The 19078-nt window shown below is 44.2% G+C and overlaps 1 protein-coding gene and 1 long non-coding RNA gene across 10 annotated transcripts in view; one reads left to right on the top strand and one right to left on the bottom strand.

Annotated features, from left to right (window-relative positions):
- Positions 1 to 7431, bottom strand: part of PCNX1 (pecanex 1) — an 86682-nt gene extending 79251 nt beyond the window's left edge. For 3 of the 9 annotated variants that reach the window (XM_072337136.1, XM_072337140.1, XM_072337137.1), the window contains exon 1: positions 2583 to 3010. In XM_072337136.1, the coding sequence (XP_072193237.1) occupies positions 2583 to 2735 (153 nt within the window). In that variant the 5' untranslated portion in view covers positions 2736 to 3010. Of the gene's footprint in view, positions 1 to 2582; positions 3012 to 7397 lie in introns of those variants that run through there. The other 6 variants (XM_072337139.1, XM_072337143.1, XM_072337144.1 and 3 more) reach the window with 5 other exon arrangements.
- Positions 7432 to 16268: 8837 nt separating this feature from the next.
- Positions 16269 to 18630, top strand: LOC140253177 (uncharacterized). Its single transcript, XR_011903792.1, has 3 exons — positions 16269 to 16319; positions 17631 to 18004; positions 18508 to 18630. It is a non-coding gene; the product is annotated as an uncharacterized lncRNA (long non-coding RNA).
- Positions 18631 to 19078: the final 448 nt, after the last annotated feature.

The raw sequence follows: 19078 nt of genomic DNA, 5'->3' as shown, positions 1-19078 counted from the left end.
TGTCCTGCACCAATGATGCAGAGCCCAGACTCACGTGCCCATTCTCAGAAGGCAGAGAGATCAGGGAGCAAGAAAGGCAAGCTGAATTTGACCACTAATTCCTTTGACTGGTTTGCACCACATGCACTACACATCAACCCTACAAGCAGTGGCATACGTGTGCCAAGAAACACAGATATATGACACAGCTTCCTCACAAAGAGCACTACTAGATTCCATACTGAAAACACAGGATACACAGAAAAAAAGACTAGCAATGCTTGGTGCAATAAACCAAGTCTTTAAGCAATAAGCGCACGCAAATTACCATATCCTAAAGAGATAATTAATTCCAAACAAAAATGGGAAACTATCAGCTTACCATAAGATTCATTTAGACTTGAGAATCAGGAAAGGCAAAACTTTTAAAGGATCCCACTGCCTTTGTTACTTCAAAATGACTCAGGAATACCCACACTTACTGCTACCCTAATGTATCAAACCAAGAATATGACCTTGGAATTTCTTACATGAGAAAGCTTCGCATGTAATGTAAAACCAACCAGCATTTAAACTCTTTATGTATGTTTTTTAAACACTAAAGGATGTCTACTAGCAACAAGTCACTTGAAACTAGCTTAGAAACTCCCTCCTACAAACCAGTAAGCCACACTGAGAATTCAGATTACAGTTACCTAAGACTTCTTAGAGAGTTGTGCTTATTTATCTGTGTCCTACAGCCACTCAATGTTTACACCTTTCTCTTCTGAAAAGAGTTCAAGAGATGCTAAAGAACTAAGATGACCATCACAGTCCTGCTTGTTTAGTTTGTGTCTAGACAACACTTGAACTGCACAGGGTGGAAAAAGGGAAAACAGCCAAATATGATTCAATCTGCTTCTACTTATGACTAATCTCCCTACTTATTCTCAGGGAAGTTGGCACTTGTTGCATCTTTAACTTGTCCTGAGTTATGAAGCAAGAGAACTTCTCTGACCTCAACAAAACCTGATGCAGCTTGCTTTTGCCCATCTTTTCCCTTTACACAAGAAACACGTTTAAGCAACACTGAAGCTTACCCTATAGTACAGGCAACTGAATTTTAACTGCTGCTTCAAGATCAGCAGGAGATTCAGTGCAAGTTCACACTAATCAGCCAGCAGACCTACACACAATAGAAGCCATACAGCCCCACCGATGCCTCTGTGTGTGCAGCATAGAGCTCACCTTTACGCACAGCCTTCTCAGCAAGAGAGCGCTAATCAAATCAACTATTCCATCAAAACAGAAGATCATCACTTCTGAAAAAGAGCTGTATTTGGGAGAACCCTCTTTGTTCCACTTGAAGTTCTCCGTTTTTATTGAGAAAGTGAATCAGCTTAGTAAGAAGTTTCCTCTAGCTCTTGTCAGGTTAGTTTTAGAAGCAGTTCACCTCAGCCTGCAGTTTCATTATCAGCAGTATAAAGTTCTCAAACAAAAAGCCTTGCAGCTACCGTTTCCAACACAGAAACGTGAATTAAGAACTAAGCACAGAGGGCTGTGAATCTCCTCTTCTACAGCATCTATTTCTTAGTACGAAGTATCTCACATTGCCATTTTACAAACTGCTATTTAACCAAGTAAATGCCTCGCCTAAGAGCTCTACATTTCTACAACTGCCTTCACGCTGAGTTTTTTTCCCTCCAAGGTCTCATTCACTAATCACAGGTTTTTCCACAAGGCAGTTTTCTCTTTGGCTGTTAAGAGCATTCAGAGCAGGCAAACCTGCAAGCTACAAGACTGGTCACACCACACTTGGAACGATCACACTGTTCTTCTGAGAAATCCGAAGCAAAATATTTATACTCCATAAACTACACACAACTTAGATGGAAAGACAAGCACCAGCCAACAGGAAACTGCCTCCTTCTCTCACAACTGATCGTACCTTCGCTGCATCTGTTCCAAGTCCAAATGTCAAGGGAACACCTAGGTTTAAAGGTCAGCATTATTTATTCTTTTTTAATAGCTTTGATCAAGGCATCAGGTACGTTCAACACGGATTCTCCCAAACACACTTTCTAAAGTTTGGATACCAGCAAAATGCCAAAGGAACTTTTCACCAAGGTCTAGAAATAGTGCCAGCCAGCACACCGTGCTGTCGTTCGATGAACTTTTACGTAATAGATCCTGAAGGCCATCCCTTCCCACTATCAAAAGCGATGAGAGAAAGCGATAGAATCGTCAGCCAGAAATTCAGGTTCTATATGAGAACGTTCACTGTAATCGGGTGTTTTCCGGCGGGTTCAGGAGGCCATCGTAGTAATACCCACATTACAGACGAGGAAGCCGAACGCCGAGGGAGCAGCGGCGGAGACGGAAGCGCAGCTGCCCCGCAGGCCACAGCCAGCACCCCCCGCACCTCCCTCCCTCCGCCACCTCCGGGCCCAGGCGCTCCGGGGCCGTCCGGCGGGGGCACGGCGGGCAGGGGGCGCGCGTGCGGCGGCCCCGCGGTCCTTCCCGCCCCCCGGATTCCCCCCCCGCCGCGCTCAGCGCCCGCCCCCCGCCGGGCCCGCCCGCCCCGAGGCCCAGGGGGCCCCGCTCCCGCTGCGGCCCGCGCTCACCATGTAGAGGGTGAAGGGGAAGCCGAGCAGGAAGAGCCACAGGTAGAGGTGTAGCGCGTTGACCCCGGCGCCCTGGTGCGGGTCCTGGTACCAGCCGCCGCTCAGCGCCGCCCACACGCCCTGGCGCAGGATCTGCAGCACCTGGGAGCCCATGGCGGCCCCGCTCCGCCGAGCCGGCCCCGCTCTATCCGCCCTGGGAGCCCGGGCAGAGCCGCGCACCGCCCGCGCTCCGCGACAGCCCGCACGGCCGCAACCGCAACCGTCGCCGCCGCCGCCTCCCCAGCAACGCCGCCGCCATCTTATGTCCGGGCCCCGGGCCGGCCGCCCGCCCCCGCGCCGCCGATAGACCGGCAGCCCTTGCGGCAGGGGACGCCTACCCCGCTCTCTGTCGCCGGGGAGGGACAACGCCGCGGGGGCGGGGGCGGCCGATACTGCTCCTGCGCAGAGCGGACCCGCTGCCTTCATCCCCACCGGGGTGGCCGCAGCGCCTCCTGGCGGCGCGGAGGAGGGCGACGCCGCGGCCGTTACCGCTGCGCTTCTTCGGGGCCCGAGCCCCAACCGTAGGGCCCCGCTGCTGGCGGCCGCTTCCCTGGGCTCTGCGGACGTGAAAGAACACGGGATTCCTCTCTGGCTCGGCCCCAGTGCGGCTCGTAAGGTTTCTGCATTGTTAGCTTAGGACTCCCTCCATTTTCTAGAGCCACAACCACTCGGGGCTTTTCTCCTCAGCCAGTGGCAGCAGAGCACAGTATACCATGGAACGATTGGAAAAGACCTTCAGGATCGCCACATCCCATAACAAATACTTGAGTTGTCTAAAATTGAAGCACACCATGCATAAAGCCCTTCCATTTGCTGTCAAGACCCAGTTTCACCAAACAGCCCCAGTGCCTTTCCCCATTCTGTTCCCAACACATGTAAAAGAAAACACAATTGTTTGGATTTCTTTTCAGCTTTTGCCAAGGAAAGTGGCAACTCAGCTTCCAGATGACTTTCTATGGTAGGCCGCTGGTGACAATCATGTCCAGGGCTTTGAAGCTTTTCCTTTAAGTCCCCAAAGCCATGCACCAGGTAGAAAGAAATGTGTGAAAGACTCCTGAGGGCAATGCCAAGCAGGGAAGGGGGGATGTCTACTCATCCATAGGGACTGCAGACATAATGCAGATCCTTCATTAAATTTCCTAACTCCAGCCATTATCTGGGTGAAAAGTAGTTTTGAAGGCAGGCTAAGATACTATCTTTGCTGCAGCAGAAGCATCTCAGGTTTTGTCCTGACCCCCATTTCCTCTTCCACTCAATAGGTTCAAGACTGCAAGCTCACAATCATCTAGGCCACTGCTAAGGAGGAACTGCAGAGCACAACACCCAAACAACCAGCCGTGACTCATGATGAGCGTGCACTTGGGCCTGTGTTTTCAAGAGACTGTGCTACTGGCACAGTCTCCCCTCTGTTTTCCTCCCAGCAGTTAGGTAGCCAATAGCAGCATCTGGCTATTCTTGGAAAACCAGAAGATAGAAGAGACTGACTCAAAACAGATGCAGATGATCTATTTTTTTGTTTGTTTCCCCAGCAGGAAAGTAAGGAGAAGGAGTGGATGCAAAACCCCAACCATGATAGCTCTCTTCCCAGTATAAACAAAGACATCTTTTACTTCATTGTTTCAAGGAGAGCATTTTTGAGTATGTGGCTGCTCATTGAAAAGGAACCTTTTAAAAAGTATGTCAAACATTGCTGAAGTAGGGGAAGAAAGAAGGATGCGTAAGGGGAGGGGGGAGAGAAAACAACAAAAACAAACCCAGGAAACAGAAAAGTTAAACGGAGATTTTTCATGGGTGAGGAGGGAACATTCCTTCTGCTGGGATAAAGCCAAGCATGGCAAGCATCACCACTTACTGTAGGCTCAGAAGAAAAAAAAGAAGAAAAATCAATCAAACAAAAATAACCTCACAAACTATGAAGCCTATGCTTCACTCCATCGTTTGCCAACACACCTTTTAGAATTACAAACACAGCTGTTAAGAGATGAAGTTCTTAGGATGCGTTATCCATAAATACGCTGTGATAATGTAACCGTCGGGATTATGAAGCGTTAGTTCTTCCAGCAGCTGTTTCATTAACATTACATAAAAACTGTTCACCTTCTCCACAAAAAGGAGGAAAGAAGGATAGCATTCATTAATAATGTGTCTGAAGGCTGCACTGAATGCAGTAAAAACATTTATGCCTCTGTTTAGAGGCCACTGATTGAATCTGGAGAGATTAGCCCCAGCCTTACAGTAATGATTCATGTTAAACAGAATCCCTGTGTGACAGGCTGGAATTCCCTAGCCCTGCTCCTGCAATATTACTGGCTCAACCCTGATGCACGGCAGCATAACCTAGTTCAGCACAGATAGCCCTGCTCGAGAGAACTGGATCCTGGGAATATTTAGACTGAGTCGAGTAAAATAAGCAGCAGAATCTGATGTGCGTGAGAGGACAATTAAATCCCATTGTTCAGCTGCTTAAACGCAGGCAGGCTGAAAACATTAAGACACAAGATGGAAAATAATATTATTGGAATCCAACCATGCTTGAAGGTAAAACTGATAATGAACTTAGTGGTAGGCATGAATAAAGTAAGGAAAAAAATCATGATTAGGTTTCAAGGAAAAAAAAAAACAAAGCCCATCAAAAACAGTGTAGGAGAAGTGCAGAGAAACAGTGCATCTGAACAGAAAGCAGCAGGAGTACTCTCAGACTATGTACTGAGCCTCTGCAATCCAACAAATAACTGGCTTATCTTCTGTGCTCTGCTTTAGCCTTAGAGCACTTCTTTAGGATGAATGTTATTCCCTGCTCAGGAAAAAAAAAAGTAAAGAAGTGCTGTAGGAAAAATCAGAGCTTGATATTGGTGAAGAGTGAACAATTTTTAGATGAAATATTTAAGGGGAGACGCTAAGTCAGATGATTTGAGTGCAAACTATTTTTCTTCAGAATATCTCTTATAAATTATTATGCCAAGACTGAGCCAAAGGAGTTATTTTGCTGCATAAGCCAGCACTGTGCAGGAATAGACCAACTCAAAACTGCAATTGTTATTTTGGCCAGAAAATACTCTTAATTTCCTCACATTCTCAGTACACGGTCAAGCATCCTTACAACTGCAGGCTATTGTGAAGACTTCCATAGTACGTTAGCATTACTGGTTCTCTTTGCATATCTAGAGATATGGCTGTTTGGACTCAGCCAAGGAACAACTATCTTTTCATCATAACCAGAAACACTTTACTTCATGCCACACTCCAGTGGGTTGAAAGGGCATTTGCAAAATGAGGGCAATGCTATATGTGGTGCATGATAAAAACGGAGGCTATATAAAATACTCAGATGAGATTATCACAATTTCTTGACTGACCTTATAAGCACACTTTTTTCTTATTACAAGAATAAGAAGTTAATCCAAACTAACAAACAAATCCCCAAAACCTGTCACAAAACTGCTTTAACGTGCTGGCACTGCACAAAAAGCAACACTGCAGCATGTTTTGGACCACTGTTTTTTACCTTAGCCTTAGTCTCTCTCATCTTTGCCTTTGAGGAAATTAAGCTTTACACTTTTTCCTCCAGACACCTTTCGTGGAATACCCAAAACTGTCATTTTAAAATTAAGCTAATGAAAACTCCTAAGCTTTATGACAATACAGAGTAGCTGATTAGGACAAGAGGTCAAACAGAAAGTTCAAAAATATATTCTACCTAAACTGCGTGGAATTCATTGTCTGTAAGCAAGCATATGATTGGCATTCCCTTGTTATTTTCATTGCAGTAATCAACACAGTTTGATACCAAGCTGTAAGTAGCTCATAAAACAATCAGCAGAAAATAAGTAAAACACTAATTTACTGCTTTCCAATTAGGAGAGTTAGTACTTCTAGTCTCCATGCTGGATACAGTGTTTGTTTTCAGATGGAGATTGACAAACTAGGCCTTTGTGGCTCATTACCAACTTTCATTTACTTGTCCCTATTGATTCCTTGTCTCAGGATCTATAGCTAGACAGCAGCATTACTACCCTAGCTCAGACCCTGCTGACACACATTTCTTAGTATGGTTTGGACACAGTGTCCAAAGCTACAACTCTGACAATTCTTTTTTTTTTTTCCTAAGACAAAAGTCAATTTCCCATACAGTTTATTAGAATAAGGAGTGATAAATGTGTTTTATTCTCCCATTACCTCATATGAGAATTAAGAAATAGACTTATTTACAAGGGTGATAGCAAGCAGAAGTTAATTTTACAATACTATTTGTTAGCCTAGTTTCACTTTGAGGTAAATTTTAATAAAAAAAATAAATAAAAAATCGCCTGTTTTTTAATTGTAGTAAATTGGTTTTCAACAATACAAGACTCCCCTGAATGTGTTGCCATCACCTTAGCATCTGGTTGCAGCTTACCTGCTCTTCTTACAGCTTTTAAGCAAACATCTAAGCAAGAGTCATATCCTTTCACAGACTCTACTCCCCTCTCAGCAGCTCTATTCCCTGATTCTCCAAAACCTTCCATAAGAAGCCACACCAGATACAGTCTTACTCATAGGAGTATCACACTGATACTCAGCCCTGTACATTACCCCTGCTCCCACCTGCAATACAGCCCCTTTAGAGACAGTAAGGAAAGCACACACATTCTCCAGCATTTCTTCACAGATCAGACAGAGATTTAACAGCAGAAAGGTTACATGCCAGGAGACCTCCTCCCCCTGCTGTGCTGGTATGTTATTACTCACACCGCACAGCACAACCCCAAGTGTGCACAGGGTACAGCCTGCACCCACCTTAATCACAACCATGGCACATTGTGCTCTCCCAGCTCCAGCTGCCCCTCATGGCGGCAGCCTGCCCCAGCAGCCCTGGGCTTCTCCCTTAAAGTAAAACACCACACTTCTTGCCCTCAAATATCTAGAAACAGCATGGGGGGGAAGTGTTTCATTTCCTTCCCCCACCCAAATACGTCTAAGACTAATAGATCTCTGTAGTATTTCACAGCGCTGCTCAGGGAGAGATCAATGCTGTAAGCAGAGGATTCTAATTACTGATCTGCAAACAGCTGAACCATGAAGCTCTCAGTACCATTAACCCCTGCTCTTGCAGTTTCTCTCAGCTGTGGGCTGCATTTTTTGAGTGCTAAGCTCCTTTTGTACTCTCTCTGAGCCCTGTGGTTTTCTCAAGACAAAATACACAGACCAAAGTGAGATTCTTCCCATACAAGAGCACTTATATCAGTTTTTTATTATCAAGGAGTGCTTAAAGGGGAAAAAATGTTTGAAAAGGATCCACGTAGACAAAGAAGTCCCATGAGAGCGAAGGAAAACATTATTCTTACTAACTCGATGATAGCACCCTTCTGGCCACCAGAACAACAGTATCTTCACCTCACCTCCTTACCCTATTTCATTGTCTAGAAACTGCCTCTCTCAGCTGCACATTTCCAGCAGGTAGGTGGGCTCCAGTTTCACTATTCTAACCTCTTCCAGCTGCTTCAGCATGGCTGAAAAACCAATTGGAATGGCTTAATGCTCCCACTGCTAGAGAAAGAATGCAGTTTAAAACAAAATTTCATCCTAAGGACGATTCTGGTAGTGTTTCTTGAAAGAAAATGGTAGCAGCGTCCACTTTCACATCACGGGGCCTAATTCCGTGAACACGTCCATGCAGAAATCACATAGAGAAGCGTCATTGGCATCCCAGTGACCACAAGGCCTCTGTGAACAAAGAGATGTTTGCTAGCATTACTGGTACAAGAATTGCCTAAAACCACCATGGAGATGAAACATAATAAACAAGGCTAAAATTAGAATATCCAAACACTGAGCTGACAGTATTTTAGCAGCATTTATACCACATTCTTTAAAGTACAGCACAGCAGTTCCTCACTGTAAGAAATTTCTACCAAACAATGATTCATGATGCCACTGGGATAAAATCCTAATTAAGATCTTTGTTCACAGTTAAAACTCTCTGTCTGAAGTATAAAGCTCCCACGGCACAAGGACTAGTCCGTCCGTAACCATCTTGTACAGTTGAAAGGTTTCGTCTCTCTTACAGCTGTTTTTAACCTTTAGAATTGGTGAGTCAAGCTTTTAGAACTGGTGAGTCCCAGCCTAGGAGAGGGTTTCAGTTTCCACTGCATTGTCAGAAAGGAAAAACTTAAATATTAAATGCATACAGGCTTCAGGGTAATGAAATGAGGCCAAAATTAGAACTCCCAAAGAAGCAATGTGAGCAATGTTGGGAGAAGAGTCATGAACTGGCTGTTTTATCAGCAGGCACGTAACTTTGTATTCTCCACAGAATATATGATGTCTTGCACAGCTAAACAGGCCTAAAATACATAGGCACAGAGCACACAGTAGGGAGATTATAGCAGTGAGCTATGCATGAAGCCATGGCGGTGTCAGTGTGGTAAGGCCCGTGGAGAAGCTGAGAGTATGTTAATCTGCAGAAACTGAGGAAATCTGCAGAACAACTAGTGACGTTGCAAGGTGAAAATGTTGTAGGGGATGTAAGTCTCAATTTCATGTGACTGGATTACACATACGTACCAGGGCCTGCTGAGGCAGGCTAGTTCAGAGGCCCTGAAGCCTCATCAGTCTCCCTAAATCTCCCTTGGATTTCATCTTCGTTCTGAATAAACAGAACACCAACTTCACATTTCTGTCTGATTTCAGCGCCTTTCCCAGCTCTGTATGTAAGACTCCTCAGTGAATACAGCCTTGTCTGAAGTGGAATATGGCAGTGACTGTGTGCTTTAGTAGGAGGTGTGAAGAATAATTTTGACATTCAAGACTATTGGAAACAGTATGTAATTCATTGCCTCGAGGTGGAATGTAGCCATAGTTAACAACTTAAATCTGAGAAAAGAACTACAGAATTTCAGTCTTAAATCCCTTTTGGAAGGTAGCGTTGCTGGTCACATACTGCTTCAGCTCCAATGTAGGTCGGCCTCAGAAGAAGCGGTGCCATATTTATAACAACCAAGTTTAAATTCCCAGATATGTCTTATGATTTATACTGGCAAGAAATCTCAGCTGCATCACAAGATTGGCTCCTTCCCATATTCTTTTTGTTCTCTGGAGGTCTCCCAGATAACTATTGAGCAAGCCTGACCTGCTTAGTGTAGAAGATCTGATGAAATCATACCAAGGTGTTCGGACTATTTTTGCATTTGCTTGAATTGGCAATGCCTGAAGGTACAGCTGACAGATTTCAGAATGTGAAAATGATTAATCCAGGGGAAGTGCACCACTTAATGGCAGATCTAACTAACCTGGATTCCAGCAACTCTTCAAAGAGCATTTTAAAAAGAAAACCCACGTGAACTACCCAGTGAGTAACATTCCGTGAATCACTGAAGCGCAGACTCTGGCTGTCCCTGATTTTCATTCCTTTCTCCCTAGGCCACGATTTTACGAAGCATTAGTTTAGGGAAGGCATCCTACAGCCACACCACTGCACAAACCAAATGAATTCAGGCATACATACAGCAGAGCGAGGCAAGCCTGAAGGAGGTGTGATGAGAGCTTTATTAGAGAGGACATATGGTTTTTAAAGAAAAAGTCTTCAGCAGCCAGCTGGAGGTGGCAGAATTATTCATCAGGAAAACAACAGCAACTACAAAGATCTTCTTCCCCTGATGGCCTAAAAGATTCCTTGCAGTCATTCGACGGACAGCTGGTTTTAACCTACCCTCTGTAAACAGCTTTTCATAGTAAACAGAGGTAGAAGAAAGCTCTTAGTGTCAAAGAAAACAGAAACATACACACTACCTGACTTTTCCCCACACTCCCTACTTTCAGCTCGCTCTTGGCTACTACTCAGTAAGATGGACCCTGGGAACGTGGAGCACACCCATGCATATATACAGGCTTGTGTGCTCATGCACATGTATAAACACAGCCCAGGTTCTGAAACAGCAACATTTTTCATGCAAATATTGTTTCCAACTGCATTAGCTGACAGTCTTCAGCCTGTTTTTAAAATCAAGCTGTGTTTCACTTTTTACATGTACCCCTTTGTTCTTGAGGCTGCCATTGGCATCCTTTGCACTCATTCATGCAGGTAAGGCTTGATTATCATTACCAACAGTAGTGGCACGGCAGCACCACAGCAAGTGGAGAACTATACACAGCCAAGAAAAGTGGACTTAAAAACAGATTTGCATGATTCAACTCAGTGTTATCTGTTACAGCATACTGATACTGCTGTATTTGTTGCTTATAGCCTTTTCATCAGAATGAAAGCAACTTGAAAAGCTGCTCTCCTTAGTTCCCTTACACGGGTTTCAACACTATTGGAAATCAATGGACTGATTTACTCGGGTTGACCAAGTAAATCACTGACAAAACAGCACCCAGATCTACTAGGACCCAATCCACTAAACAGAATGAGCATTTGTACAAACCACACTTCTGTAGAGCCAGTACTACACAAGTGAGCTTTTTCCTTCACAGACAAGTCAGTGGGATGAAACAGGCTATTCATTCCTCCTCTGCATTTGTTTGTCATACGAGATTGTTCCCAGCTTTGTATCAAGAGCAGAGACTAAACAGAGCAGTAGCAGTAGAGTTTACAGATGAGAGAAATGCAGGCAGGTTCATTCCAAGTCTTGGCCAGCCAACAGGTTTTCCTACAAACACTGCTTCTTAGTCCAACCCTTCTGTGGAAAAACTCACAAGAGACACTGCGAGAGAGTGAATCTAAGAGGGAACAACACTTGGCACACTTTCTTCCTGACCACTTGCACAGGAATGAGGGATGCCCATCATGGATCAGCCTGTAAATCCCTCATGGCAGATTCCTGGGGATTGTCAGGCATCCAGAGAGATCTGTGTTTCCCGAGGCCACTTGCACAGGCTCCTCATGCAGCTGCTAGGCTCTTGGCTCCAGGTTCAGCTCCAGAGCACTGTCCACATTAGAAGCACTGGCCTATTTATTTCCTTGGTGCATTCTTTATCAGTCCTTGGCATGGAAAGAGATGTTCAGCCCCAGGGAAATCTTTGATGGGTTTAGCAATGAAAATGAATAGGGAAAAAACAGTTAAAGAACAAAGAAAGTAGACAGAGGTATGTGATGCTGATGCAGTTACTTTCATATTTCTGACCACATCTGCCTGGGAAACAAATAACCTTTTTCTGCTCATAGGTCTTCCTAGAATAGCAATGACTGCAAAATGGCTTGGAAACACTTTTCTGGAGATAAACAATGGAAATGATCTAACATTAAAAATAACCCTAAAGTTAAAAAAATAATAATCAGAAATGACTTTGAAACAAAGGAAGGGTGGAGTAGGAACCCCTTTGTGGAGAGATTCTTACTCTGTTCATTCTGCTCCTGGAGCGCAGGGATGCCAGGTGAGGTTGCATCAGGAATCTGTGAGCTACTTGCCCACATCTGTTAAAAAAAAGTGTTCTGAATTTGACAGGAATTAGTGAACCTCATTGCAAAACTGTGAAGCAGTTAAAATTAGATTGTGAGTGATTTATCTTTTCACCATTGTCTCAGCATGTGACACGACATGAAAAGGGGTTTTGTTGCAAACAGCACTTGAATCGAAAAAAGCTATTTTGCTGTAGAAAATGTACTTCCAAGATTTAATTCAATACCAAGTGTTACACGAATCATATGAGAAACAGCCTTGCTGTGGTAACAGCACAATTAAACACAGGTGGCCAAAATATTTTGTCTCTTGGACTGAATTTTGAATTTCTGGTATACGCTGCTTCTTCACAGTTTTGTTAGGACCAATGCAACTACATTCTTACTTGTAAATCTTTAAATGGCAAATAGTGGAAAAGAAGCAGAACCTTCCAAATTAAAAAATAATAATAATAAAAAAGTCAAAGATTCAGGCATAGTTTTGCTAGCTATGAATTGAGATGCATCTTTACTCATAACTATTATTTCTACTGACATCAGGAAATCAGAAACAATTTAGATTTGGGGGATATGAGTCTTACAAGTGAAAAGCTCAGAGTTCACAGTCATACAGCTTTTTCACTGCCCTCCCTTCTGCCTTGCACCTGACAACAGATCAAAACAACACATACTTTCTCAAAAAGACTTCTGTGCGACTAGCAGGCCTGCCAGGAGCTTCTGTCAGATGCTGTGCCTAATAGCTAATTGCATCTCTTGCTTCTGTGAAGCCCATCATCTCATAAACTTGGAGACAAGCGCTTAATGTTGTCAGATCTGCTCATAAGCACAACAGATAGATTGCAAGGGACTGAGCTTAATGGAGTGATGGAAGAACATCAGCTTCAGGCTACAAGTGTTTAGTAGGAGAGGGACTGATATCTCTGGAATATCCATCAAATTTGGTTAGCTAGATTGACTCGCAAGGAAATTATGTAGGAGGTGGCTTCACAGGCAGCGTGTGTGGCCTTGTGTAGTCTAGAGGAAAAACAGATTGCATTATCAAGAGCTTATCCTTTGTAATAAAGCCTCACTTCGCCATCCCGCTGATTAGACACCAACTGACATTCTAGTTGCTATCATTCTTTCTAACGCTCTATCCAAAATAAGGATAAAAGTGCGCTGAGAGACATTCAGCCTCTGTGCATGGAAACCTGCTTGTTATCGTGTCCTCTGAATCAACTGGTAGCAGAACTGAGGAAGAAGCCAGGGTCCTAGATGCATACGTAGTTACAACTGAATTGAAATTAATTCAAACCTTTAATGAAAGTGAATTCACCTGCACTTTTTAAGGAAAAGTAAAAAGTTCACAACCCAAAATAAGTCTTCTTTTTTTACCCATGCAACACTCTCACAATTTAAATGATTAAAACAGTTAAACTGGAGAGCAAACAAGAATGAACTGAACTGAGATTCAATTTCAGAATGAAAGGAGTTCTGAAAAAGAACTGAATAAAAAGCACGGTGAAGAAAGTAAGAAGAACAGACTGTGAGAAGCAGCCTCAGTATCTAATGGGAGGCTATAAGACACTCTTTAGTGAGAGCTGTCATAATAGGAAAAGGGGAAATGGTTACAAACTAAAAGAAGGGAGATCTAGATTAGAGATAAGAAAAGTTTTAATACAATAAGGGTGGTGAGGCCCTAGCACATAGATGCCACATCCCCAGAGGGTCAAGGTCAGGCTGGATGGGCTCTCAGCACCCTGATCCTGCTGTAGGTGACCCTGTTCATTGCAGGGGAGTTGGGCTAGATGGCCTCTAAGAGCTCCTTCCAACATAAACAATTTCATGAGCCTACCAGGAGAAACAGGGTGCTGAGGTAAGCCTATGGACTCAGTCCTTCCAAGCTTCCCATGGTTCTTGACAAGGCTGGGCTCAGTCACATTGCTAGTAACACAAAACAAGTGAAGAGGATTTTTTATGCTGCTGTGGGCACCCATAATCTCGTGTAGCAATTAGGCAGAACAATACAAGAAGAAAGACATTACAACAGTGGTGTAGCAACAGAAGCACCAGTACAATAGAAAGACAAAAGGATGGGATAAAGATTTCTTGCCCGTATCAGGACATTCCAGGTTCACAGGGAAAAACTTCACCAAGGATGCAAGTCCAACCAGAGATCCCTCCCTGGTGGCAGTCAGCCCTTAAATGAGGTCTGAGAGGTGCAGCCAGGCTCCATGCCTTCCAGTCACACAGCAAACTGCCTTCACCTGTGCTCCCAGGGCTGACCGGGTCCTTTCCCCAGGTGCTCCATCAGTGGTTCAGGCTGTGACTCAGCAGTTCCCATACACCTCCTATCTCACATATGCCCCTCTATATGCTGTGCTATGCCCCAGTGTGCCCCATCACTGCTGGACACATGCAGGGCCCAGCAACCTCTCCTTAACGGGTGAGATTAGGGCTGGGTGAGGAGCTGTGCCTGCCGTGACTCACTGCCTCATTCCTCCAGGGTTGCGCAAGTTGCTTATTTTTTTCCAGAGTAAGGTTTTCTTCCACATTCTTTCTGAGATTTTGTTTTCCTTCAGTAAAAGTGCCCGCCTTTGTGACGATCTTACCCAAAGCGTGCAGGAAATTAAATAATGCAACCTGGCCGAGTATCAAGGACCCGTTTTCTCAGGGGGAACAGGAAAAGGTGATAATGGTTCTAGGAACTGCAAAACAAATAGGTCCGAAGTAGCCTGCAATTGTTTCACGCGAGCGAATAAAAACAATGAGCTTTGAGCCCTGAGGAAGCAGCGTGTGGCTCCAGCGGGACCAAAAATAGCTCGGGAGAGAATTTCTTCATTGTTACCGCAGAACAGAAATATAAAACCCGTTTAACAGACGGCAGCGCAGGCAAGGGACGAAACCGTTGCGATGCCGACGCGCAGCCCTCAAGGCACGGTCGGGACGCAGCGCCAGGCCCGACTCGGCGGCAGCACCAGCGCCAACGCGGCACTGCAGCGCCCCCCGGCGGCACTAAGCGGCTCCGGCTGCCGAGCCAGGCCCAGGGGAGCGCGACCTTCCCGCGACACGTCCCAGCCTGACCTGCCGCCTCGCACATCCTCCTCCCCTCCAGCTGCGGAACTTGTAAACCTTTCCTTTCATTATCCTCCTAAGGAATTTTTGGCACGCTATCGGCAGTTCAAGGATGGCCATCTTCTGCTAGGAATAACTAGACAAAACAATTCATACGCTAAAATTCAACAGAAGGGAATCGTGTTTCTTAATGCTTTTACTCTGAATTCTTTGCTGGTCACGAAGAATCCTGTACTAGAAAGGACAACCATCTGAAAATAGGAAAATGAACTTTTTGTAGCTAACAAAATAGTCTCACTGTAGCATTGTTTAGATATGCAGTAAACATGAGCAAAACCAACTTTTTACAAGGGTAGACAGCAACGGGGCAAGGGGGAATGCTTTGAAACTAAAGGAGGTGAGATTTAGATGAGATGCCAGGGAGGCGTTTTTCACTGAGAGCGATGAGGTGCTGGAACAGGCTGTGCAGAGGTTGTGGGTGTCCTGTGGGCACCCTGTTCCCAGGGGTGTTTAAAGCCAGGATGGATGGCACCCTGGGCAATCTGATCTGATCTAGTACTTGACCTAGCAGCTGGCAAACCTGCCTGTAGCAGGTGGGTTGGAACCTGATAATCTTTGAGATCCCTTCCAACTCAAGCCATTCTATAATTCTGTGAAAATATTCAGAGCACGCTAAGTTTTCCTAAAGCTTATTAGAAGAGGGTGGGCTCAGTTTAGAGTTTTAATCCCATCAGGTACTTGTCTACAATCCCAGGTAGGTACCTGCCTGAGTTAGAAGCTTCAGTCTAACAAAAGTAGCTGCTGCTGTGGAATAGAATCTTTACTGGTCTGAATTTGATGTGAATGCTTGTATGGTAGGTAACTGCTGACTCATGGCCTGAGCTACTGATGGAGCACCTGGGGAAAGAATCATAGAAAGGCTTGGGTTGAAAAGGACCATAACGTCATGTAGTTTCAACCCCCCCGGCCATATGCAAGGCTGCCAACCCTACAGACCAAGCTGTCCAGAGCCACATCCAGCCTGGCCTTGAATGCCTCCAGGGATGGGGCATTCATGACCTCCCTGGGCAACCCGTTCCGAAAGGACCGGGTCAGCCCTGGGAGCACAGGTGAAGGTAATTCAGCCGTGTTCCCCGGAAGGCATGGAGCCTGGCTGCACCTCTCTTAGACCTCATTTAAGGGCTGACTGGCACCAGGGAAGGATCTCTGGTTGGAGATCCCTCCTTGGTGAAGTTTCCCCCTATGAACCTAGAATGTTCTGATATTGGGTGAGCAATCTTTTTCCCTTTTTTGTGTCTTTCTATAATGCTGGTCCTCCTGTCACCACACCTCTGCTGTGATGCCTTTCTTCTCGCACTGGTCTGTCTAATTGCTACAATGCTTAATGAACATTAAGGCTTCTTAGTGACAAAATTCCAGATGCAGCAGAGCAGAAAAGCATGCTTGAGGAATATGCATGTACAGAAAGCCTGTCATTCATACATCAATGAACCTTACTCTTACAGATCCTTTAATTAGGAGGGAAAATATCACACCATGAGAAAGAAGAAGGCATGTATCCTTCCACAGTTAATTTTGTTTAATGTTATATTTTAAATACTACCTAAGTGCTAATTAGAGTCAATGGCATTCAGCAGTCTGTGTTGGAGAACTCCAAGAATCATGAAGTCAGGTCTATGAAAGCTTTGACCTGTATAGAGTTGCACAGTTCCTTTGCAGTGGGGAGAACCAGAGCTCATCAATTAGCAGAAGAAGAAAAAAGTATAGTTGATGAATTCTGGAATGAGAAGGCACATGTGTTGAGACAGTTGTGGCAGCATAACATGAAATTTATGTTCAATGTTTCTGGCTCTCCATGGCTTTGGTGCTACCAGAGATGGCATTAGGATAAAAATGTGATCTATGTGTCTTTCTACCCACACTTGCTGAAAGATCAAAACAGAACTGGATCCGTTTCCATGTAAGCACAAGGAAATCCCCTTCCAGTTGCCTTAAGAAGTATTAAATGCATTCAGAATAGCATTTGAGTTTAGTCATTACAGTAGACTGTAATGTAGGAAAATGTAGAACGATTTTCTAGTCAAAACTGATGCTTTATTTTTTCAAAGAAGCTGCTCTAACTAATTCTGTGAAGAACTAAAACTGTGATTGCAAATAAAAGGAGGCAGCAGGCAAATGTTGCCTATTCCCTCAAGACAACATGAATAAAAACAATTACTACAGTCCTGACCTATTTGGTCTTATTTTAGACTGAGGTTTATTCTGGGTAGTAAGTTAACTTACTGAATACATATTAGAGGGGAAAAAAGACACTAGAATCAATAAAGAGAAGGATTATTTTACTCCAAATGAAAAGGCTATCTAATTTGACAACTTTGTAATGATAGACTTAGCTCAGTTATGGTTTGGATATGAAGTTACAAATTGGATATGAATGTCGGTATTGGTAATGGATGCTGTTATGCCTTTGTATGCCATTTTTCTAATGTGCCATTAGAATTAGGAATAAGGTTTCTATCTGTCTCCAGTGGTTTGAGTTCATATGCAGGATTCTTCACTTTTGTGTTCTGTTTCTGAAGTTATTCAAGGATGGCTTCAGCAACTTGAAAACCGACTCAAACAAAGTGCTTGACAAACCCAGGACCGACATGAAGCCAGGAACCAGCTCTTCTCTTGGTTTTGACTTGTTTTTGTTTTTTTCCCAAACAAAAACTCACGGTCCTAACAAAGAAAGACTTGGTCATTCCTTGGGCAAGAGGCCTCTAGGAGAAGTCACGGTGCCACAGGCAGTGCTGGCAGCACGGCAGGAAGCTGAACACTCTGAGGGAGCGCTGAACCGTACGCTGGTAGTGCCACTGAAATGTGCTGTGCTGTTTCATTCTTCACATACAGCATTAAAAAGAAGATCGAGGCCACCAGTGGTTGTAAAGACTTCAGTGCTCCTTCATGAAAGGTTTGTCCCAGTGTCTTTGCTGAGCAGTAATGGGAGCATTTGCTCTGCAACAGCTTATCCCAGATGCTCTATATTACTATCTATATTACTATCCCAGATGCTTATATTACTGTTCCACAAATTCTCAAAAATGTGGCATGATGTTACCTGTGGAGCAGTGCTGGTGTTCCTCTGCAGGACTGCCAACACACCAATGCCAAATAAAAGAAGGGTTATACAAGCGGATTAGAATGCCATAAAATAAGTAGCATGTAAATTGAAGTCCTCACTAAACCCAAGTTAGACATAATTTCTCTTAGCTGTGTATCTTCCCATGCAGTTAGAAAGCTCATTTGAAACTTTCTCTGATTTTTCTTCTATGAATATCGATAAATATCAGTGCTATGTAGCACATGTGAAATCATACTGTAACCTGTGAGTTCAAAAGATGAATCTTTAAGAAACTCACATTTTAGACCAGTATTTCCACTGTGCAGTGTTGTCAGTCTTGTTTTATTTTCCAGGTCATCTGTTCCATGAAGATACAGCCATCTGGGAGATTAGCATATATATTTTATGAGGCAGAGCAGAGCTCCCTCTTGTACTGACTCAGATGCTGAAGTCCCAGATTCACAGCCTCCTTCCTAGCCAGCATGGCACAGCTTGTGCAGCTTCTGTTGCCAGTGGCTTACCTCTCCCCTGCATGAAGAGCGAACGTACATTAAAGTGATGCTGGTATAGCAGTACTTTTCTAAAGTGAGGAAAAAGCACAGTCCAGTTTTACAGCCATGCAGTGAGGCAATTTATAATGATAGAAGAATCAATTCGTCAGTGAAGCTGACATTATTTGAGGAGACATTATCAGTCACTGATCAAATAACTGTCTACTGGCATTAGACACATCTCCAGATTGCTTTATACGGCTCTATCTGTGGTTATAACCATGGAACGCAGTTGACATGCATCCTAGGAAATGTATACAAGCCAAATGAGAGCATTAGTGTCAGGATAATTTAAGATGCGATATAAATTACCATGAAATGCATGGGGAGTGAGCTACACTGAGGAGACACACCAAGGAGCATCTCCTTAATC

This window comes from Excalfactoria chinensis, chromosome 5, assembly GCF_039878825.1.
Source record: "Excalfactoria chinensis isolate bCotChi1 chromosome 5, bCotChi1.hap2, whole genome shotgun sequence".
Lineage (NCBI taxonomy): Eukaryota > Metazoa > Chordata > Aves > Galliformes > Phasianidae > Excalfactoria > Excalfactoria chinensis.
The sequence above is the reverse complement of the archived record's forward strand: the minus strand, read 5'-3'. Positions and strand labels throughout refer to the sequence as shown.